General features: G+C 44.4%; 1 protein-coding gene across 1 annotated transcript in view; it reads right to left on the reverse strand.

Moving 5' to 3' along the window:
* Positions 1 to 21,127, reverse strand: part of CDHR3 (cadherin related family member 3) — a 68,291-nt gene extending 47,164 nt beyond the window's left edge. Inside the window, 4 exon segments of the mRNA XM_033195031.1 lie at positions 2,045 to 2,142; positions 5,210 to 5,375; positions 11,253 to 11,455; positions 21,082 to 21,127. Coding sequence (XP_033050922.1) covers positions 2,045 to 2,142; positions 5,210 to 5,375; positions 11,253 to 11,455; positions 21,082 to 21,127 — 513 coding nt within the window.
* Between the last annotated feature and the right edge of the window lie 4,061 nt (positions 21,128 to 25,188).

Genomic DNA, 25,188 nt, shown 5'->3' on the forward strand with positions numbered 1-25,188 from the left:
CTGGAGGTGCAGCAGCCATCTCGCAATCATGAGGTGAGAAAAAGAGGACAGTGCCAACAAACACGCTCTGGTTAGAAAAACAGAAGCGTAGGAAGAGCCCAGGCTCCTGATGGTAGCAGCTGCACCAGTACTGAACTGCCTGCCTGCCTCTAGACTTATTAGAGAAGAAAAAAGTTCCAATGTATACTCCCATGGTTAAGTTTTGTTATTTGCAGACAAACACATTCCTAACTAGTATGAGAAGGATGTTAAGAAGTATGCATTTCAAGCACCTAGGATTGCTCTTAACACATAGACACCCATTAAATGTTTGCATATTCATTTATTCATACAAATATTAACATGAATGAATTCTGAATGAATGAGCTAATGAATGAATGGGTGATTTTTTTTTTTTTACACAGGATCATCTTCTAATAAAAACAGACTATTCCCTTACTTTAAGTTGTATCCAATAATTTTATAACAGCTTTGTTTCAGAGTCTGTAGACTATATATATTGGTCCTAGCATTCCCGAGGCTCATTTCTTCCTGTTAGAAAAAGTAGTCCTGGCCGGGCGCGGTGGCTCAAGCCTGTAATCCCAGCACTTTGGGAGGCCGAGACGGGCGGATCACGAGGTCAGGAGATCGAGACCATCCTGGCTAACACGGTGAAACCCTGTCTCTACTAAAAAGTACAAAAAACTAGCCGGGCGAGGTGGCGGGCGCCTGTAGTCCCAGCTACTCGGAGGCTGGGAGAATGGCATAAACCCGGGAGGCGGAGCTTGCAGTGAGCTGAGATCCGGCCACTGCACTCCAACCCGGGCGACAGAGCGAGACTCCGTCTCAAAAAAAAAAAAAAAGTAGTCCAATTGAAGCCGCAAATCATGCAACAAACAGTAGAAACAGCCTCCTGGTGTTACCAATTCCCCGAGTGTCGTATTTCAAGTATTCTGTGTAAGGCAGGGTCGGCAGAACGGTTTCCTGCTCCAAGGTTAGTTGGGTGAGATTCGCCTTTTTTTTTCCCTCTCCAACCTGGGCTGCTCAGCTGCAGTGTGTGCACAGGGCACGTTAGTGGGCAGAGCCAGGAGCTAAGGCATCTACTCCCAGGGACCAACTAAGAGGCTTCACCTGAGGATTGGTGGTTACAGTTGCCCCACTAGTAGCTACATTAAGAAAACTGATTAAGAAGGGAGACATCTGCTGTCTCAGATTGAACCATGAGGCAATTCCCAGGACCCAATCTCCTGCTCTACAACCTAGAATTCTGTGGACTCTTTAATTTTTTTTTTTTTTTTTGAGACAGGGTCTTGCTCTATTGCACAGGCTGGAGTGTAGTGGCACGATCAGAGTTCACTGTAGTCTAAAATTCCTAGGCTGAAGTGATCCTTCCACCTCAGCCTCCCAAGTAGCTGGAATTACAGGCACGCACCACCATGCCCAGCTAATTTTTTTATTTTTTGTAGAGATGAGGTCTCACTATGTTGCCCAGGCTGGTATCAAACTCCTGGGTTCAACCCATCCTCCTATCTTGGGATTACAGGCATGAGCCGCCGCATCTGGCCTCTTTTCATTTTTTAAACTTGGCTCTAAGCAGCTTGGCTTCATATCTTGAGAAAGGTATGTAAATGCTTGGATTTGGGGTGTACATTTTATGATTTTAAAATAGAGCTGGTTTTTATCAGCTTTGATTTTTAAAATATTGAGCAGTTATGATATGCCAGGCACTGCGCTAAGTGGTTTTACATGCATTGTGTATGTAATACTCACAGCTTCTCTACTGCGATAGGTGCTGATACTCTTCTTGGTTTACAGATGAAGAAACTGAAGCTTAGAGAGGTAACAAATTGGCCTAGATCACACAGAGCCACAAATCCACTCTAGAGTGTCTGGCCCCAGAGCCCCTTATTCATTCCAACTATCCCGCATACACTGCGTTTGGAAGTGGGCAGCACATTCCCCCGATTGCCACGCCCAAACCCACCCCACCAAGACTCAGGACAGCAGGCTCCTGTGTCTAACCTAACATGGACAAACACCACCTCTTCCATATAAGGACGCTTACACCGAGGGGAATGTTTCAGCTTGTGTCTTCTGGATCAAAGGCCTCAACCTGGTAAATTAATCCAGGGTTTGCTCCTTCTACTATGTAGAGGTGTAGACCTATACCAGTGTCCAAAGTGGAATAAGAAACATCTTGTTAAAGCAAAAATGGGGAATTCCAAAATCAGGGCAGCTGTACACAACCAAGGGAATCAAGCGCGTTGGCATCGTGGGGCCAAGAACGCAATAAAAAAATCCATGAGCAAGACCACTGGCCAACTGTCCTGGGTGGATCCATTTAGGGGAATTCATAAAGTGCTAGGGTTGGCCAAGCGGGTACCGAGTCTTCATTCATGTCCTCTGTTGAGAGGTGCTCCAGTGTGATGCTGTTTGAGTTGGGGGAAGGAGGAGGTGAAGCGGCAGAGAGTTGGGAAGTGAACCCAGGTAGGAACCTCTGGTGTGAGGCTCCCCATGTGCTGAATCCACTTTAATGTGCAAATCCCTCCTCAACTGTGCTAAGTTACCCCTTTAAGGACACTTGGCAACTCCGCAGAAATGAGCCGCTGAAATGAGGAACCTTACAGCGGAACAGAGATAGACAGAATAAGTAGGGGAGGGCTACAGAGGCTCAAGGGAGGAACCAAAAATTGATTTCATCTGTTTCAGAGTTTTTCACGGTGATGCGGGAGGAGGGAGGAGCAGGCGGTACCAGCACTGACCGAGGGGCCACAGAGCTCTCATTGGGGCATTTTCTTTTTTCTGAGTGATGACGGACAATATGAAAAGTAACTTGGCCGGGCGCGGTGGCTCACGCCTGTAATCCCAGCACTTTGGGAGGCCGAGGCGGGCGGATCACGAGGTCAGGAGATCGAGACCATCCTGGCTAACACGCTGAAACCCCGTCTCTACTAAAAATACAAAAAATTAGCCGGGCGTGGTGACGGGCACCTGTAGTCCCAGCTATTCGGGAGGCTGAGGCAGGAGAATGGTGTGAACCCAGGAGGCGGAGTTTGCAGTGAGCTGAGATTGCGCCACTGCACTCCAGCCTGGGCCACAGAGCGAGACTCCATCTCAAAAAAATAATAATAATAAAGAAAAAATAAAGAAAAGTAACTCACTCTTTTGGGGGCACCATGCTGAGGACTTAACATACATTTTCTATTTTCATCTTCATAACAGTTCTGTTAATATAAAGCAGCTATTGTATTTATTCTTTTAGTGTAATTAGTGCTTTTCAAATGAGAACACTGAGACTCGGGGAAGCTATGAAGTCGTCCTAGCTAGGACATGATAGAATCAAAATTCAAATCTAGATGCCTTACATCTAAGCTTGAGCTTTCACTCCCTTTTTGTCAGTCTCATGCTTCATTTAAAAAAAAAAAAAAAAATCTACTGAGGGCTATGTCCAAACACTGATCTACACACTAGGAATACAGCAGCTCACAAAACAGAACCTTACTCTCATGCAACTTCCGTTTCCGTGGGAAGATATGGATAGCAAAATAATTGAGTAAAATCTGTATATATTAGTGAGAAACATTATGAGAAATATTGGGGAAGGAAGTGTTACAATTTTAACAAAGTGGCTATGGAAGGTTCACTGTGGCGGGGAAGGGCATGACACTTGTCAAGATATTTTTTCTTTTTCTTTCTTTTTTTTTTTTTTTGAGGTAGGGTCTTGCCTTGCCACTCAGGTTGGAGTGCAGTGGCACAAACACAGCTCACTGCAGCCTCGACCTCCCGGGTTCAAGTGATCCTCCCACCTCAGCCTCCTGAGAAGCTGGAACTACAGGTACCTGCCACCACACCCGGTAAATACTGGTATTTTTTGTAGAGTTAGGGTTTCACCCTGTTGCCCAGGCTAGTCTTGAACTCCTGACCTTAAGCAATACTCCCACCTTGGCCTCCCAAAGTGCTGTGATTACAGGTATGAGCCACTGCACCTGGCCTTAAAGAAATGAGGAAGGGTCAGGAGATAGGAGGGGAGGCAGAGGAATCAGCAAAAGCAAAATGCTGAGGTAGGGTCATGTCTGAGGCATTCGCAGGTCAGTAAGGGAGCCAGAGACTGGGTCACAGGGACTGAGGGGGAGAAGGGGAAAGGAGGAGGTGTGGGAGGGTAAGGAATGTAGGCAGCTTGCCAGATTTAATGGGTTCTTAAGAAGACACCCTTTGAGTGAGACGGGAATTTCTTGTAGGGTTTTAAGCAGAGTGCCTTGATTTAACTGATGTTTTAATAGGATCCCCTGGCTGCTGTATGGAAAACAGACTGCAGGGGGGCTGGGAGGCCAGCTGCCAGCCATTGCAACAATCCAGGTGAGAAGGGATGAGTGGCTTGGACCATGGTGGTAGTGATGCAGACACTAGGGCGGGGTCAGGTTCTGGGTATATTTAGAAGCTGGCAAGATTTCCTAATGGATTTCATGTCAAATGTGAAAGAGAGAGGAGTCAAGGATGACTCAAGGCTTGGTCCAAGCAACAGGAAGGATGGAGTTACTGCTAACCAAAATGGGAAAGATACAGGAGAAGCAGATTTGGGTGGGGGGTGCAGGGTGGAGGGTGGAGAGGAAGCCAGGAGTTTGGTTCAGAAGCACATTAAGTTTGTGCTGTCTGTTAAACATCCGTGGAGATGCTGGGTGAGAAAGGTGGATATTTGTGTTATGACTGCCACAGTTCAAGGCAGAACCTGGACTGAAATGACAGACTTGAAAGTTGTCAGAATAGAGATGGTGCTCAAAGCCATGAGCTTGGGGGAGATCCTGTAAGATGTTAGTTACTGTGTGCTTTGGTCCCTTACATTGTCCCTATTGTAGCAGACACACACTGCCCTCAAGGAGTGAGAGTCCATGGGGAGAATGAACAAGCCAGTCAGTGACTGGGGTACACAGGGATGAACCTAGGGGCGGCTCAGCCAGGTTCCTCCACAATGATCCACTCGAGGTCTCTCTCTGAGCTTCAGTTTCCTGCCCAGGACTGGGAGGGGACCAGGAGAAACCCTGCCTGTGAAGGGCTTTGCATTATGATTGGGAGTGTTGAGCTGGAGGACATTTCATTTATTCCCTGCTCATTAAGCAGCTGCCTTTTCCAGGGAAACAGCTGTTTGTTTATTTACTTTTTGTTTCTCTCTGTCCCCCAGGGCCCTCCCTGATGCCACCGTCTGGGCTGCAGTGCACATCCTGGTGTATCCTACCTTCCGCCAAGTCGCCTTGAAACTGAGGTGGCTCGTTCACATCTGTTACCTGGAAGGTGAGGACTTGCAGGTCTGTGACACCAACCTCATCCTTCACATAAATCTGCAAATCAAATATGTTTGGTCCTGTTTCAAAATCTAGTTGTTCCTTCCCAGTGGTGACAACCTGAAACGAAGTGCAAAATTCTTAGTAACCTTGTGAAAGAAGATCTGTTTTGCATGCATGCACTTTGCAAAGGAATATTCCTAGGAAGGAAGCATCTGGCATCCCGGAAACCAGCATTCTTTCACTGTTAGAGGGACCAGTTGTTTTGCCTTAGTCCTTCCAACATAAGCTCTATGATACTTCACTGAAGGGACTCCTGCATGTGATGCTGTGTTTCCTAGGAAAGAAAAATAGGAGACATTCTGATGCAATTGACTGGAGATGGAAAGCCTAATAATTAAAAAACAGAAAGCCCTCCACTACTTGGGGGTAGGCTCCTAGAAAAATCCTTTAACTACCCTGAATATAGTTGGATTTCCTCATTGTTAAGAAAGAATACTGAGCTTTCCTGGGATTGCCGTTAAGTGATATCTTGACTCATCACTTCATTCTAATTTTCCCAGAGACACATCCAAAAATAAACAAGAGATGAAAGATACATCTACGTAAGTAATGATATTTACTTAATCAACAGACTGTTCACTTTCTTTGTGCCTTTCCATACATTCTTCCATTGTCAGGAGCTCTTGTTGTCTGCACTATCAGTATTTTGGAGATGTGGGAGGGATGTGAGGAACCAGGGCCAGAGAGACATCACCAGAATCTGGAGCTATTGCCAGCAGGAACTCTGGCAGTCTGTGTTGGGAGGGTCCTGCTCAAACCAACAGGAGACTAGCCTGTGACTCTTCGTATCTATAGGCACAGACTCCCAGCAACTTAGAGCCTTGAACTCCCAGAAAGCCTGGAGCCCTTCGGGACACTGAGGACTAAATTCCATGTATGTCCTTAATTAAGCCAATAGAAACTTTTAGTTATTAATATGATTGGGGCCAGGTGATGAGACACTCAGCATCTTGTAGTGAAGACAGAACTTGGCTCTAATTCCATTTCCACCACTGAACTTCTGGGTGGCCTTGGGAAAATCACCTTCCCTTTCCCTGAGTTTGTTTCCATGTGATTGTAACTAGGGAACTAATCATTGCCCTAGTTAAACAGCTGAAGAATGATAGAAGGTATTAAAAAGCTAGGTTAAGGTACTATGGAAACTGAAGGAGAGAAGAGTTCACTGTGAACTGTGTTTAGCTGGGGAAGGCTTCGTGGAGGAGTTGGTAGGTACTGTGTTGGACACTGCAAGTTCTAGGTTGGTTAAGAGAAGAACAGGGCCACAGATGTGAATGAGTACTTGTGGTGAAGGAAGAGGGTATGGAGGATTGTTGGGGGTGGGGGGAAGACATATTCTTGTGTCTACCAGTGAACAAAAGCAGCCTAGGAGGCACATAAGTGAAGATGAACTGGTCTCTATGGTGGGCACATGGTAGTAAGGGGAAGAACAGGGGTCAAACACATAGACACTGGAGCCAAACTGACTAGCTTCAAAGCCCAGTCTTCCCATTGCTTGACCTTCCTATGCCTCAGTTTTCCCATGGGTAAGATGGGGATAATAACACCTACTTTTTGGGTTATGAGGATTCAATGAGCTAATCTATGGGAAGTACTTAGAAGACTGTCTGGCACTGAGCAAACACTCTGCAAATGGTGTCTTTTCTAATCATTAAGTAGTCAAAAACTGCTCAAGGAATATATGTCCACTAAAGCAGGTGGGCTTCTGTTGAGATTATCTGCTGTCATGATTTACACCCCAGCTCCCTGCTAAGCCTGGAGCCCCCTCCTGCACGCCAAGCTTGGATAGATCCTTGACCTCAGTATTACCTGTTGCCAGCCTCTTCTCCTTGGGGAGTAGCTCTCACACCCCAGAGGAAGGAAATAGAACAGTGAAAAAATGGTCCAAAAAAGTTGTATCTTGGAACCAGAAGAATGGGGTTGCTCTCAACACAAATGGAAAAACTGTTCTTGTTGTTGTTGTTGTTACCGGCATTTATTGAGCATTTTTGTGCCACACTTGCCAAGTCATTTTGTGGAGCATTTCATTTAATTATCACAATGACCATAGGTTGACAAAACTTCCTCCATTTCACATTTAAGGAGATTAACTAGGAGAGGGAGGCGAAGGAGCTCTCCTAAGATCATAGCTGGGAGTGGTGAAGCCTCAATTTGGTTGTGGGCAATCTTGCTACAGAGTTTTAGTGAAAGACAGTAAGTGTTGCTTTAGGCATGTTAAATTTGAGGTTGTTCTGGATAAGGCTGAGCACATTTGTAGGCCACAGTGCTCACGACGGTAGATGGGAAAAGAGAGGAGTCAGGCTCAGAGATGGACAAATGAGAGGGGCAGGTGCTGGCCTCAAGAGGATCTCAGAGAGCCCCTCTTTCCACAGCCAGCTGGCAGTCACTCCTCCCTGGCCTCTTAAGCTATGCTTCTGGTGCTGCTCCAGGAGAATACCCTTGACCCATGATTAGCTACAAGTGGCTGAATGAGGATCCAACATCCCTCTTGCTGGGCAATAGCAAACCAGTGCAGTATGAGGGCTATGAACAAGGATTCTTGGAACAGCCTGCCTGATTGCAAATCTCAAGCCTGCCATCTCCTAGCTGTGTGAACTTGGGCAAGTTGCTCAACCACTCTATGCCTCAGTTTTCCTGTCTTCAGTGTGCAAATAACAGTACATCACTTCACAGCATTCTTATGAGGATTAAATGAATGCCTTCACAAAATATTTAGGGAAATTGCTGGCATATGGTAAATGCCTCGTTAATGAAATGTTAGCATCCTCCTCCTCATTATTATCATTACTCCTCCTCACCACTCTCTATACCACCAGAAGTCTCAATAGCTGTGTCCCAAAGAGGCTTGGCCTCTTGCATAATTTGGAGTTTACCCTCAGAAAGTACAAATGAGTCACAAGAAATGGTGACCTAGACTCGCCATCCTCCAGAATGCCAAGGCTATCAAAGGAGGGGCCAGGTTCTGCCACAGAGATTTTCATGTCTGGAAGGCTGCAGGAGTAACTCTTGTGAGTGATTTCGGTTGGAGAGCAGGATCTTCTTGGAGAGACGGTAGACGATGTTGGGTAGTTTCTGGGGAGAAGCAATCAGTTCTTAAGAACAGTTTCATGGGTTGTGAAACTGTGGCCATCTTAGTACCAACACAGGGTTGTACGCAGCTGTCGGGTGTGGTGCAAGGAGTGCATATGACTAGGACAGTACACCAAACACTTGAGGGTAGCTAAGTTGCGGTACTAAGCAATCTGCCCTTTCTAGAGGTTAGGAACAGGATGGAATTCTTCCTTGATTGACAACCCTGCTTGAATCCCATGGAATGTGGGAAGAGCAGGTCCCATGAAGACAGAGTTGAGAGCTCATCCAAACAGCGATAGATGTGCATGGCAATATGACAGAAAGCCTGGGACTGGAAATCAGGAGACTGAATGAAGTTCTTATTTCACCTTTTACAGCCATATGATCTCAGATAAATCATTTAAACTTGCTGCATCTCTGTTATATCTAAAACAGGAATAAAACATTTCTAAATAGTGATGATATTAATGTTAGTTGTAACAATCAGGAGATCAAATCGCGTGTGGTGGTGCAGTGCCTGTAGTCTCAGCTACTGGGGAAGCTGAGGTGAGAGGATCACTCGAGTCCAGGAATGCAAGTGCAGCCTGGGCAGCATAGTGAAACCCCATCTCAAAAAAAAAAAGAGATCAGGTATGTGAATGTGCCTTGGAGCCTCTATGCAAATTCAAAGGAGCATGGTCATTTTCATCAGTAAAGGCTGTAGACCATAAATGCTGAGGAAGAGAACTCCCACATGGAGACAACCCACATGTCTGTCAATTGATGAATGAAAAAACAAAATATGGAATATAATATAATTCAGCCATAAAAAGCAATGAAGTACTGATCCAGGCTACAATATGGGTGACCCTGGAAGTTTATGCTAAGTGAAAGAAGTCAGTCATTAAAGACCGCATACTATAATGATTCCATTCATAGGAAATGTCCAGAATAGGCAAATCCATAAAGACAAAGTAGATTAGTGATTGCCAGGGATTGAGGGGATAAGGGAATAGGTGAGTGACTGCTAATGGGTACAGGGTTTTGTTTTGAGGTGATGAAAATATTCTAAAATTAGATTGTGGTGATGCTTGCATGACTGTGAATATACTAAAAACTACTGAATTGTACAATTTAAATGGCTGGACTATATGCTGTGTGAATCATACACAACAAAGCTGTTTTTTAAAATGAGAGCACTGGAGCCAGACTGCCTGGCTTCCGATCTCAGCTACCTACCAGCTGTGCAACCCAGGGTAAATTACATAACCTCTCTGTGCTTCATTTTTCCCCATCTGTGAAAAGGAGGTAATAAGATAGATACAATCCTTGTGTTTTGAAATGAGGAAAGCAAACACATGCAAAGCACTGTCGACAGTACCCAGTGTACACAACTCGCTGTATGAGGGTAAGAAATTGACAAGGCTTACAGGAACCGAGGAGCAGCAGCAGCTGTTAAAGACAAGCTGGATGTCTAGGGAGTCAGTGGACAGGGCAGTTCAGTCACAGAACCAGCATCTGGGACCCAGGAGTGTAAACCGCATGCTGCAATGTAGACTGACTGTGTGCTCCTTGCCTCCCCGAGGGCTCCCCCGGGGTGATGAGAATACCAGAAATCTGGGCTCTGGCCTCGAGTCATGGGTTCCGCAGGTCTGCTACAGGGCCCCAATATGCATGCTTTTTCCAAGCTCCGCTAGTGATTAATGATAAGCTGAGTTTAAGAGCACCTGGTGGGAACCTCAGGGAAGTAACCCTGACTCATGACCCAGAGGAATGGCAGGTTGGACCAATGGCAGAGCTGATGATAACAGCAGGAGGTTCCCAGGCCAGTTGAGGAAGGAGGTAGGGGCAGGGAATACTGAAAAAATAGGCAGATCCAGACATGGGACCCTAAAGACGCCTTAGAAGTCCTCTGTGATTACCAGTGGAAAGCATGCAAGAAGCAGGCTTGTCCCCGCTTTAGGCAAGTGACAGCTTTGGAAAAGAGTCAAATGACAAACTAGAAAACAGAGCAGCAGAGGCATGCCTCTTGAATGCCAATGGTTGGCTCTGAATTATCCAAGAGGAAACATTCACATGGTAGGGCTGGACAGTTAGACTTATATTTTTATTAAAGGGTGTATAGCTTTTTAATTAAACAAGTCTCCTCTTAGATTATCTTCTGAAAAAATCAGACTCATAGGAAAGCAGAATCACTAGACACAAGTTCATCAGGGCATGGCTTTTTTTTTTTTTTTTTTTTTTGAGACGGAGTCTCGCTCTGTCACCCAGGCTGGAGTGCAGTGGCCGGATCTCAGCTCACTGCAAGCTCCGCCTCCCGGGTTTACGCCATTCTCTCGCCTCAGCCTCCCGAGTAGCTGGGACTACAGGCGCCTGCCACCACGCCCGTCTAGTTTTTTGTATTTTTTAGTAGAGACGGGGTTTCACTGTGTTAGCCAGGATGGTCTCGATCTCCTGACCTTGTGATCCGCCCGTCTCGGCCTCCCAAAGTGCTGGGATTACAGGCTTGAGCCACCACGCCTGGCCAGGGCATGGCTTTTAAGGAGATCAATATCCAAACTACTCCACCCAAAGGTTTTAGATACTGTAGGCACACCTAACACCTGATGTCCTGTGAGGGGTGGAGGCAAGAAGAAGCAGCCTTCTATTTGCAACACATTGAGTATAATGCTTATGTGAACTGTATGGAGTGGAGAAGGTCCAAAGGCTACACAGGCATCTTAGCACAGAAGGCCCTGGGATATCTCAAACAGGACTTCTGGATCTTACAAGAGGGAAGATTAAACCAGAATGGAGGAATTAATCACCTATCTGGAATCCCATCCACCTTCATTTTCAGGATCACCTCTTTGCAGACAACACCCATGTTGGTAAGTTGTTGCTTACTTCAAAGTAGGTGCCTGACAGCCGAATCACCCTGAAGGCTTCAGTGAGGGGATTTAAGTTGATTATCTGGGGAAGTCGTGGGATCACAGGTGACAGTGATGCTGATAACTTCACAGAAAACTTGTGCACTGAAGTCCCAGGTGGAGAATTCTCTGCCACGTTGCCTACAGCAGGTAAGAGGATTAGGTGTAGTGCTTCTCCCCCTGTGGAGTAAAAAGGGTGCAAGATGACATGAATGCAAAGCCTTTTGCTGGGAACAGGGACTTAACAGCTTGGTTTGTGGTTTCAATTCGTAGCTCGGGGTGACGATGGGAGCTGGTCACTCCCCAAGAATAAATGCTCTTGCCAAGTGCTGGCAATGGATATGTGAGATCTTCTGGGAGCCAAGAAAACAACCACCACCAAACAACCAAGAAATCTGCTTCTGTCACTCAGTAAATAAAGCTGCTGCTTTTCTCTTGTCTCCCTGCTTCCCTTCTCTTTTCTCCCAGCCTTTGGGAAGAGCAGGGAAAGAGAACTGTGACACCTTAGGAGACAGACGTTGCCTGAAAACGTCATCTCTCTTGCCAGGGCCCTGTAGCTTACAAGAGTTTGTTTTCCTTCTCCGTGTCAGTGATCTAGAGGTCATCTGAGAATTGAGTGTGCATGACTGGAGAACACCAAAATCATGGTAAATCTCTCCACATCCATTAGTAATCTCAAGGACAATTTTTGGTTATTATCGGACTCTGCAGGCATCATGCGGAGGGCCAAGCAGTATTTCTTGGTTGGTAAATTAGCAATCATTCCACAGAGGAGAAAACAAGAGGCTCAGGGACAGCATGTGAATTGCCTTGGGCTGCCTTACAGGCAGGGAATTTTGCAATTTAAGAGAAAGCACATTTCTTCCAGGAAAGCCTTGGTACCATTCTAAGGTGCATGACACTGCAAGACTTTGCCAGTACAGATAAAAGGAACAAGCTGTGTTCTCACATGCTTCCATGATGACAGTTACTGTTGTGGGCTGAACAGTGTCCCTAAAAGATTCATGTCCACCCAGAACTGAAGAATGACCTTATTTGTTTTTGTTTTTGTTTTTTTGAGACAGTCTCACTCTGCCACCCAGGCTGGCAAGATCTCGGGTCACTGCAACCTCTGCCTCCTGGGTTCAAGCGATTCTTCTGCCTCAGCCTCCCAAGCAGCTGTGATTACAGGTGTGTTCTACCATGCCTGGCTAATTTGTGTATTTTTGAGAGAGATGGGGTTTCACCATGTTGGCCAGGCTGGTCTTGAACTCCTGGCCTCAAGTGATCCACCAGCCTCAGCTTCCAAAAGTGCTGAGATTACAAGTGTGAGCCACCATGCCCAGCCAAGAATGATCTTATTTGGAAATAGAGTCTCTTGTGGGTGTAATTGGTTGAGAGGCAGTCATACTGGATGAGGGTGGGTCCTAAATCCAGTGGCCAATGTCCTCATAAGAAGACAGGACATGCACAGAAGGGAAAAGGCCGTGATATAATGGAGGCAGAGACTGGAGGGATGCAGCTACAAGCCCGGGAATGGAAAGCAAATGCAGAAGCTAGGAGGTAGGCATGGAGCAGATAGTCCCTCAGAGCCCCCGGCAGGAACCAACCCTGCCAACACCTTGATTGTCGACTTTTGGTCTCCTGAGCTGTGACAGAATAAATTTCTGTTATTTTCAAGGCACCCAATTTGTGGTAGTTTGTTACAGCAGCCCTAGGAAATGAATACAATGATCATTTATCCAATGTTACAAATAAGTGCAAAATGTAAAATCCTGTATTTCGTTTACTCCTCAAACACTCCTTTCAGACAGGTATTAATGTCATCATTTTACAGATGGGGAACCTGAGCTGAAATTCACACCGCAAATAATAAATAACAGAGCCAAGATTTACACAGGTACCCCTTCCTAGCCAGCTTCCCAATCTTGGCTGCCATCAGACCCTGAGAAGAAAACCCTGAAGAAGTAGGAGGCACAGGATGGGTAGGGACAGTAGAAGATTCTGTTCTGCTGAAAGGTATAAATGTACTAGGAACAAACAAACCAGGATGTTTTATTTCAGTTGGTGCGTGGTGGGGTGAGTGCAGAGGAGTAAACGGAAAAGAGGAAAAAAATTGAAGTATAAGCACATTCACTGATACAAGCTTTTATAAATCTAAAGTCATCTTATTTAGTTTAGAGGCTAAAATGCATAATGCATAAGTTATTGTCACTCTCAGAATTATCAAGTTTTATGGACAAGGACTGTGCAAGGACTCAGAAATATCAAAACAGCTGAAGTTTAGGATGATGCGAATATGAGTAGATTTTTTAAAATCTTTTACAATTGACTTTAATATTATAGCATTCTTATGATAAAAACCAGGAAGGAAAGAGTATGATTGAAGTATTTGAGACAAAACTCTCAAAAATAGTTTTTCAAAATGAGCAAAATAATCTGTTGCTTTGACGCGTTGGGTATTTGGGGCATAATTCCCTCCCATTCTCTTTTCTCATGAGTGAAAGTCACCAGGGCAGCTCTCTGAGCTGTTCATGAGAGTGCTCCCTCACTGTTCAGCAAGACAAGCACAGCAATACAGGAAATGGAAGGTTGGCAGTCTGTCTCATGGGATGCCCATCTTCTCACCCATATTCTTCCCTTGCCCCTTCCAACCCTCCCCAGGAACTCGTGCCGCTCCAGGCAACAAGCAAAGTTAGAACTTGCTGTGTTTTTATCAATAATAGCCTAGGGTAAGGTAGTGCCTAGCCCAAATGAATAGACTAAAATAAGTACCCACTTCATTTACCAAGCACCTGCTCAGCTGGCATCGTGCTAGCTCCTTGACTGCCTGATCCCCTTAATCCCAGCACAATCCTCCAACATAGGTATTGCTGTCCCCATTGCACACATCTGAGATTTTAAGCTCAGGAAGCAGTCATGGAGGGCCCTGGTTCATGGCATCTGGATCTTGTAGCTGACAGACTACACATACCTACTACAGACAGTCGGTCACTCCATGCCTGTCACATGACCATGCATATAGGATGCATCGTAGTTATTCAGTGACCCTGGGACACTGCAACAACATGGCTGTGGGAGCTGGTAAAAGATTGACCTTCAACCTAGATGTTAGATCTGGATTATGTGATTTGTAAGAGGCTGTTTTTGGAACAACACAAAGAATTGAGCTGCAGTATGAGCGTGGTGTGAGCTTGGGTAGGAGGGACTTGCTAAGCTCCACTCAGGGCTCTCCACAGCCTCACCCCAAGTGGGGAGTTCACGGTGTTTCCCAACCTTAGTGCAGCTCCTTTAGGGAGCTGGGCTGTAGAGAAGCCATACTCCCCAAATATTGCCTGGTGATAGTTCCTGGTTTGCTCTGCTAGAAGTATATCCACTGATTTTCTTGAATTGATCATAACTTTGATAATTCCTGGATCTGAGAGACTAATTCTATGAAAGATCCAGCATTTCAATCCTAGGCTTCTGAATCCAAGGACAGCTCCATGATGTCTCCTTAAATCAGAGATGTCTCCTTAAATCAGAGTTTTTCATCTTCCTCCTTGAATGGTCGTATTTTGAATGGCAGTGAGGGAGATATTTTTGAGAAGTTGATATAGCAGTGACTCTCAAGCAATTTTTATTGGGAACTGCCTGTCTCATGTATGGCGAAAGCCAGACTGTCCTTGGATATGCCCTTTCTGCCGATATTCTTGCTAGAAATGGTCTTTTTTTCAGGGTGGCCTGTCTTCCCAGGACAAGGCCATGTGTGCCAGGGTCATGCAAATGAATCCTTAAAACTTTGAGACAGACGTCCTGGTGATGCTAATTTTTTTTTTTTTTTTTTTTTTTTAAATGAAGTCTCGCTCTGTCGCCCAGGCTGGAGTGCAGTGATGCAATCTCGGCTCAGGGCAAGCTCCGGCTCCTAGGTGCATGTCATTCTCCTGCCTCAGCCTCCTGAGCAGTTGGGACCACAAGCACCCGCCACCACGCCTGGCTAATTTTTTGTATTTTTAGTAGAGACGGGGTTTCACCATGTTAGCCGGGATGGTCTTGATCATCTGACCTCGTGATCCTCCTGCCTCGGCCTCCCAAAGTGCTGGGGATACTGATTTTTTTAAAAAGATAGCGAAGCTGGGTTCTCCTGACCTTAATTCAAAACCCAGTTTCTCCAGCTCTATTGCTATTTGTAAAAGAAGTAGTAGTAGTAGTAATAGCAATAACAAGAATAATAAATGACTAGGGTCCATACCCTAAAAATAGAGTAATTAATAAGATACAATATTCACAAAATGTTAAAGCCATCAGTTATACAGGTAAGCTTAAGCAGTGTCTCCAAAGGCACCCATCTGGTCAATGGCAGAGGGAAGATTAGAGGCCAGGTGCCAGCTCTCCCTAAAACACTGCATACTTTCCTTCCATTGCTGGTCTTCCAGGCTTTCTTTGGTGGTCTGAGTGTTAGAGAGCAAGAAGGAGGCTCTAATGGAATTTGACTTACACATGCATCTTAATTAAGAATCGAACTAGAATTGCTTGAAGCAGGTACTTTGGAAAAGAAAGAGCATGCAAAAGATTTATTGTCAGCCACAGGGCCCACTGAAACATCTTGCTTGTGGCTGAGATCTGGATGCATGATGTGCTCATTTGTCTCTCTTGAATCACTGCCTCTCCAGAAATGGACCAATGGGGCCTCCCTGGGAGCTTATGTTGGGATAATTAAGGCTTCCACAGTCTCAGAGAGGAGGAAGTTGGCCACCCTAGATCTCTGACACTGAAAGTGGAGATGTGGGTCAAGAATGTGGGGTGATGCCATCTTCTTGGGGTGTAGCTGCTCTAACATAGAGCTCTGCTTTCAATACACAGAGCAGGACTCACTGAGACCATCACTCAATAGCTACCTCTTCATTCTCTCTAGTACCTAATCAAACGGCAGTGAACAAGATCAGTTCTGTGAAAAGAACAAGAGATTTGGAATCAGACCCCTGGCTTCAAGCCTTAGCTTTGCCACTACTTGACTGTGTGACCTTAGGCTGGTCCCTTGACTTCTCTGGGCTGTGATGCTACATTAACAGTAGCCACTAAACAGGGTCCCATTGCTAACGAAGACTCATGGGACCCAAATGACAATGCTTACAAATCTACAGTTTCATTACAGAAAACGGATAGAGCATAGCAACAACATGAAAGTAAGGATACGCACTACAGCTGAAGGCTGCCTCGGCAAGAGATCCACAGAGGCCAGGTGCAGGCTAGGCTCTTACTGTTGTCTTTTCTCTATGGGACAGAAGAATGCATTTTCTTGGATCACGAACCGCCAATGTATGCACAAATGTCTTGGAATTATGGAGTTTTTGCTGGGATTTTCTTTCTGTTTTGCTGTAGGTATATTCTTGTTATATAACTGGCCTCAACAGCAGAACCCACGGAAGGTCCTCGTCAACACCAGGTGCAAATAATCAATCTCACTGTTATCAATAAACAATGCTTACAAGCTGCTACAAACCATTCAGAAACTCCTAGAACCCATGGTTACAAAGCAACACTATTAATCAGCATGCTTCATGCCTTGACCAGGGATTAGTGTGATGCAAGAACTTCAGCAGAAAAGTTCAGGCTAATATCAGGCCTATGGAAACTCATTCTTACAGCACAGATACCACATAAGAAAATGCATATGCTCGGCTGGGCACGGTGGCTCATGCCTGTAATCCCAGCACTTTGGGAGGCTGAACCGGGTGGATCACCTGAGGTCAGGAGTTTGAGACTAGCCTGGCCAACATGGTGAAACCCCACCTTACTAAAAATACAAAAATTAGCAGTGTGTAGTGGCAGCTGCCTGTAATCCCAGCTACTTGGGAGGCTGAGGCAGGAGAATCACTTGAACCAGGAGGTGGAGATTGTAGTGAGCCCAGATTGCGCCACTGCACTCCAGTCTGGGCAACAGAGCAAGACTCCGTCTCAAGAAAAAAAAAAAGAGAGAAAGAAAGAGAAGAAAATGCATATGCTCAGTAAACTATAGAGCATTGTCAAATGTTGTTTCAACATATGCAACTTTTTCCTATTTCTTTAATTTCCACAATATATACGCCTTCCTGAATGGGATGTTCACCCATCCCCTTTTTGGGGGGGAACAAGGGACAATCCAGGCCAAGCAAGATTAACAGAAAAGAGCCTTTTATAGGACATAGAAGAAAAGGTGATCCAATTAGTGATTCTGTACGTTATATTAGGTTGGTGTAAAAGGAATTGTGTTTTTTACCAAAACCGCGATTAATTTTGTACAAGCTAGGTCATAATTGGCAAGAAACAGATGTGTTTATCTTAGAACATCACTATGGGATGGGCCTGAGAAAGGCTTGTTTCTTTCAAATCTCTTCCAACTACACAGAGGCGAAAGTGGATGGATTCCAGTGACTGACTGACTGCTTGGGCTGGGGGTGAGGTTGCCATGGGCAAGGAAAAGCTGAGAGAAGGGACTGTCTTTTGTTCTTCTGAGGTGACTCTGGACAGGAAAGTGACATGATGGAAAAAGTAGAAACCTCTTGCAACATTCTTTGGGTCCTATATATAGGGTTAATTGGCTGATAGAAAGACTTTCTAGAAATGGATTGCATCTTCCAGCCTTTTCATATATAAGAGCATTGAGAAGCATTTACACTTTAATTCCCAAGAATAAGAAACTAAGTCTCAGGCCTTTGATTTCCCAACACTGGCTAGCAGAGAACCCTGGCTAGCAGGTACAGATGATGAGCTGAAGAAAGCTGTGATTGCCTCTTGCCCAGAGCTTGTGGACAAACTCAGTTCAATGGGTTTGGTACCTTTTCATGTCCATGCGAATCTTCTAGTTCCCAAGGATCTCTTCTTTCATTAAATACCCTGGCATTTTTCATTTCCAGGAGGGTAATACAAAAGCTGGTTCCTTGGATGCTTCTTCAAAACATAGACAGCTTCCGCATGCAGTGGATTTAAAAATACCAAGGGTCCTTCTCTAGGTCCTTCGTCTTCTGGGACTCACACGTGATCCTTTGGGACTGATGGAGCCAAAATACTGCTTTGTCTCAACTCTTCACACTGGGGCAGTTGCGAGTTTTGTCTAGTTTGTGTTCTTGTAGAGCCTCCCTTTGTAAGCTGTTGGCGGAATGGGCACTCTAGCTTCACAAAGGGAAATTCATCTTCATAGGAGCTGGACAGGACAGAAGCTAATTTAAATGTCAATATCAAGTAGGAAAAAGATCTAAAGCTCTACATTTGGGGTGTATCAGTAAATGTGGGGAAAAACCATACCAGACTCAAAAAGTATGAAAATAAAAACAGCAACTATGTTTTGGATACCCTCTAGATATGTGGCACAGAGGGACAATGAGCAATAAGATATATGAAATCTGTTATTGCAGGGCTGCCATTCTTGTTGAAGAGGCAGAAATGGCCATATAACAGATGAATTACAGTATGATAGCTCATGCCACTTTTAGCTGAGCACTGAATCTGTGTTAGGTGCTGGACTGAACTCTTGGCATGCAGTCCATGTGCAGGCAGGAGGAGCTCCAGGGTGCAACAGCAGGAGCACTCCCCAAGAGCTAGGTCAATCTAGGAAGGCGCCATGGAAGGGATGGGGCTTCAGTTGGGCCTTGAAGGAAGCATAGGAGATAGACCCCATGAAAGGAAAGAGGATACTTTATATCACTTTATTTATTTATTTATTTATTTATTTATTTATTTATTTGAGATGGAGTCTTGCTCTGTTGCCCAGGCTGGGGTGCAATGGTGCAATCTCAGCTCACTGTAACCTCTACCTCCCGGGTTCAAGCAATTCTCCTGCCTCGGCCTCCTGAGTAGCTAGGATTATAGGCACCCACCTTCATGCCCGGCTAATTTTTTACTGTATGTTACTTTATTTGAGATTATTATAGTAATGCCTGCTTCCAATACCCTGAAGGGATGCTGATGTGGCTGCCCCGCTAGAATCCTCTGTAGCCCAGGTGTTGGAGTGTGAGGGTAATGACCAGGTTCTCAGACTCACAAAAGAAGATGAGAGAGAAACAGTTTGTGTCACAGCAGCCCTTCCAAAAAATAAGATTTGACCTAAGGGATTCTATTGTGTGTTTTAAATAAGAAATCTCAAGTATTTCTTGCAAACCTTTGTGATCTATCCCTTTCACACTTCTGATAAAGTTCCAAATGATAGTGTTCAGTGTAATAAATTGGATTCTTCCTAACCTCACTCTTTCCCCAGTGACAATAAAACTCACCTCGACTCAAATGATTATGGCCCTAAAAGCCCATATTTCTGGGGGAAATCTGAAATGTTTACTTCAGGTGACAGTCTGACCTGCTTATGGCCCACTTCACATTCACAGGTTATCCTGCCCTCTGCTGAGTTGAAAAGCCCAAGATAGAAGCGGGTTCAATATTAGGAAACCCAGTTATTTATTTATCTTATGAGCATATCGAAGAGGAAAATTAAATGGTCATTTTCATAGATCTTGAAAAAGCGTTTGACTTAAAAATCCATTTTTATTTAGAAATAAGTACTCAAATATTCTTACATTTAGTTTTATTTATTATATTTTTATTTAGAAATAAATAATATTCTTATATTAACAAGAATAAAAGCCACCTCCTTAACGTATAAAACATTTCTCTCCCACACCAAAAGTTAACATCATGCTTAATGGGAAACAAGACAGGAATTTACACTCTTGTCATTATTTAATAATGATCAGAATGTCCAGGCCTGGCAGTTAGACAAGAAAAAAATAGGAGCTATAGAAATAGGGGAAGAAGAATATAAATGTTCATTTTTGCAAATGTAGAAAATTCATGAGAATCACCTGAAAAACCATGCCAAATAGTAAGATCATTTGTTAATAGATTTCCATATGTCATACAATAACCAGATGAAAGATGTAGGGAAGAAGAGATTCCATTTACAAATGTAAAAAAAGAAAAAGTAAAAGAACTAGAAATAACCATAATCAGAATGTGCCAAATCTCCATGAAGGAAACCTCAAAATACTCCTAAGAAAAACAAATGAAGACTCAAACAAGTATCTAGAACCCTGTTCTTGGATTAGGAAGACTCAAGATCATCAATAATACTCACTAACACTTACTAAGCATTTGCTATGTACTCAGACACTCTTCTAAGTATTTTACTACATAATTCATCAAAGATGTAAATTATCCCTAAATTAATTTGCAAATTTAACGTAATTAAATTCTATACATTATGCATATACTACCTATTCAGAAATAACATTTAATTTTAAAAGCTCAATTTCAATAATCCAAGCTGACATAAAAAAAATCATCTAAGATTCTTGATGCCCTTGAATGAGGAAGAGGGAGTAAAAGGATCACTAGATTGAGTCTTTGGCCCTTCTATCAGATGGTATTTTCTTTGTTCAAGAGGAAAACACCCCCTCAGTTATTCACTTTCCTCACAGGATCGCTTGTCAACCTCAAGTTGCCCTACGAGGCTCCAGAGAAGGGCCAGAATCTCCACAAAGACTCACTTGACATACACACAAAGCTCTGCTACCAACACTATTTTCCCAAGCTTAGATCTCAGGAGGACTACCAAATGCAGGCCAGTTAACCCAAGAGGGAAAGTGAAGTCTACACCAACATAGATTAGATTAGGCTCTTTAAGCATCTCTCTTCTCCAGGGCTCCTACCTGGTCCCCCAGGGCTCCCTAGAACTGCATCACCTCATTCATTATTGCAGCTAAGCCCTCAGTTGAACAAGCCTCCCAGGGGCAATTTCCTTTTTGGGGGACATTGTCATACAATGGTATTATGAAGACCAAGTAGGCAAGCAAGGTTCCAAAGCAAAATTGAGTTCCCACCTGACATGGCACCCAGGAGAGCCAGGAGAATGATTGCTTCTTGCATACTTGATGGTCATAACTGTGTGTGCTTCCAGCACATTAGCCACAGCCTGAATCCTGTCTACACCCAAAGTTTATTCCAGACGCCACTCAGCTTCTCCTGGTTTTGTTGCCATGTAAGAAATCAAACAGAGGCTTTGATGGTAGCCAGGAGGGACTCCAAACACCACAGGACTGTTTGTTCTTTGATTACCTGCTTCTGTGACTGCATGGTACCCAAAAGACCAATCAGCCAGTCCTGGTCAGCTCAGAGTTCACCTTAAAAGTCCACACTCACCAAGTGCCTCAAAATAACAACGTTTCCCTTAAGAAAAGTTGACTTTTCCTGTATAAAGCATGAAGGAAAGGTAGTAAGATTAGGAAAGTTAGTCTATAGTTCTCTGTTTGAAGTACATAGATGGTAATAAAAAACAAAACAAAATGGAGTTTTGCTGTGTGACCTTAGGCAATTTACCTAACCTTTCAGAATCTCAGTTCCACTCACTTATGTAAATCAGGGAAAATAATACCTGCTACACAGTATCATCTCAAGCAATACACAAGAGAAAGAAGTGAAAGAAACTGGCCCATACTATGTATTTTAAAAATACTTTTTGTGTGTGTGTGTGTGTGTGGTTTTTTTTTTTTTTTTTTTGGAGACAGAATCTCACTCTTACTCTGTCTCCCAGGCTGGAGTGTAACAGTGTGATCATAGCTCATTACAGCCTCAGTCTCCTGGGCTCAAGCAATCCTCCCACCTCAGCCTCTGGAGTAGCTGGGACCACAGCCATGCACCACCACACCAGGCTAATTTTTAAATTATTTTTGTAGAGAGGAGGTCTCCCTATGTTGCCCAAACTGGTCTCAAACTTCCGGGCTCAAGTGATTCTCCCACCTCGGCCTCCCCAAGTGTTGATATTACAGGAATGTGCTACACTATTTTTTCCTAATAGGACCCTAGCAAGGGCCGAAACATAGTAGATACTCAATATACATTGGCCAAATAAAAAGAGAAATAAACAACAGTTGCCAAGCTACTAATTCTCACCTCTCAGTTTTTCCTGACATGTGAGTTACTGTAAATAATCCATTTCATTATGCATAATTAAAGCTGAAGCAATGGCTCAGATTAAGTTATGGAAAACGTCAGAATAATTAAACTTTTGCATTAAAGAAACTCACATCTGTTTAATTTTCAGCCTGACTGCACAGCATTTTTCATGCTGCCCTGTTTTTACCAGGATAGCATGCCTCCCCTTACTTGCCTTCCCTGGTTCTAGGGAGCAAAAGGGCCATCTTTTGGAATTGGTTGTGGGTGTTTTCTCCTGTAATTACAGCTTCTGTTTCCAGCCCCGAGGTTGTTTCTGCCATTGCCATGGGCTGCTGCCCATGTGCCAATTCCCATCTCCCTCTGAAATCACCTAGTCCTAGCACCAGAGACCCAACTGGGCCTGAATCGCACAGAGGCTGAATGGGACCTTGCGGTCTCTGGCTCTCCTGTCCCTGACTGCCAGCATGCTAAGCTGTCCTGGGTCCACCAAGGTCTCAGCTGGATGGGATGAATGGGTCTCTTAGGCAGGGCAGGCACCCCTCCAGCTTCACATGAGACCCGGGAGCCTTTTCCTACATGCTGTCTGGCTCAGCAGTGATTCAGGCCCTTAGAGTATTTCAGGGGACTTCCCTGGGAACTAGCTACTGTAAGGGTCTAATTTGCTAGCAAAGGAGTTGAGGTCCAAACATTTCTTGACCTGGAACTTGGAACCCAATTACCCTCACATAATCTATAACATATAGTCATGCACCGCATAACGACATTTCCATCAACCATGGACTTTGTACACAATGGTGGTCCCATAGATGATAATGGAGCTGAAACATTACTGTCGACTAGTGATGTTGTAGCTGTTGTAACATCATAGTGCAACACGTTACTCATGTGTTTGGAGAGATGCTGGTGGAAATAAACCTACTGCACTGCTAGTCATGCAAAAGTCTAGTGCATACAGTATGTACAGTACATAACACTTATGATGATAATAAATGTATACATGGCATTTTAGAGTATACTCCTACTTATTAAAAAAAATGAAGATGGCCAGGCACCATGGCTCACGCCTGTCATCCCAGCACTTTGGGAGGCTGAGGCAAGTGGATCACAAGGTCAGGAGTTCGAGACCAGCCTGGCCAATGTGGCAAAACCCCGTTTCTACTAAAAACACAAAAGTTAGCTGGGCGTGGTGGTGGGCACCTGTAGTCCCAGCTACTTGGGAGGCTGAGGCAAGAGAATCTCTTGAACTCGGGAGGCGGAGGTTGCAGTGAGCCAAGATCACACCATTGCATTCCACCCTGGGTGACAGAGTAAGACTCCATCTCAAAAAAAAAAAGCTAATTGTGCTAATTGTAGAACAGCCTCTGGCAGGTCCTTAGGAGGTATCCAGAAGAAGGCATTGTTTTCATAGAAGATGACAGCTCCATGTGTGTTATCGCTCCTGAAGACCTTCCAGTGGGACAAGATCGTGGAGGTGGAAGACAATGACATTGATGATCCTGACCCTGTGCAGGTCTAGACTAATGTGTGTTTATGTCTTCATTTTTAACAAAAAAGTTTTATGAGTTTAAAAAAATAGAAAAATATTATAGATTAAGGCTATAAAGAAAGAAAATATTTTTTGTACGGTTGTGCGATGTCTTTTAAGCTGTTATTATAACAGAGCCAAAAGTTTTAAAAATATAAAAGTTTGTAAAAATGTTACAGTAAGATAAGGTTAATTTATTATTGAAGAAAGAAAATTTGAAAAATAAATGGAGTGGACTAAGTTTACAAACTCTACAGTAGTGTACAGTAATGTCCTAGGCCAGCACATTCACTCACCACTCACTCACTCACCTACAGCAACTTCCAGTCCTGCAAACTCCATTCATGGTAAGTGTCCTATAGAGGTGTACCATTTTAAAAAATCATTTATGCAGTATTTATTTTTTATTTTTTATTTTTTGACAGAGTCTTGCACTGTCACCTGGGCTGGAGTGCAATGGTGTGATCTCGGCTCACTGCAACCTCTGCCTCCTGGATTCAAGGGATTCTCCTGCCTCAGCCTCCCAAGTAGCTGGAATTACAGGCACCCGCCACCACGCCCAGCTAGTTTTCTGTATTTTCAGTAGAGAGAGGATTTCACTATGTTGGCCAGGCTGGTCTCAAACTCCTAACCTCATGATCCACCCGCCTCGGCCTCCCAAAGTGCTGGGATTACAGGTGTGAGCCATCGCACCCGGCCTTATGCAGTATTTTTACTGTACCTTTTCTATGTTTACATATACAAATACATGCCATTGAGTTACAATTGCCTACAGTATTCAGCACAGTAACATGCTGTACAGGTTTGTAGCCTAGGAGCAATAGACTTTACCATAGAGCCCAGGTGTGTAATAGGCTATACCATCGAGGTTTGTGTAAGTGCACTCTATGATGTTCGCACAGTGATGAAATTGCCTAGTACTGCATTTCTCAGAATGTATCCCCATCATTAACTAACTGTACTTGTCTGTACTTTAAATATTACAGCCTTAAGATGAGACACAGAAGTACTGTGCAATGGCTGGGCTCTGTTAGCAGCTCCACGGGCGTTGGTTGGCTGGCCTACAAGCCTCCTCTCCTTTGTATCTGCGGGGCAGGTCTGTTCATGGTTCGTTCTTTCAGGACTGAAACTATGGGCTTCCAGGAACCCAAAACCTAGAACAGAACACCCAGGTTCCACCATTCGAGCACCTCCCCCATCTCAGGCCTCCCTCAGGAAAAGCACTCAGGGAAGACCCATGCTCGCAGCAATGGTGCCATGCAGATGGCACAAAGCTGCTTGCAAGAATGGAAACACATCCCTCCCCGTGTCTTCTTTGTGGGCCACTGCCCTAGCACACACACTGCTTTAGCACCACATCGCATGGATCTTTTATACATCTGTCTCCAGGCAGCCTTGGCAAGTTTTCCAGGACAGAGCGGCTCTTATGCTTCTTTGCACTCCAATTGCTTCGCATTTAACACTGTGCCAGATGCAGAGCGAGTGCTCAAAAAACATGGAATTACTGAAC

The sequence above is a fragment of the Trachypithecus francoisi genome, unplaced genomic scaffold (genome assembly GCF_009764315.1).
Source record: "Trachypithecus francoisi isolate TF-2019V2 unplaced genomic scaffold, Tfra_2.0 Lachesis_group4, whole genome shotgun sequence".
Lineage (NCBI taxonomy): Eukaryota > Metazoa > Chordata > Mammalia > Primates > Cercopithecidae > Trachypithecus > Trachypithecus francoisi.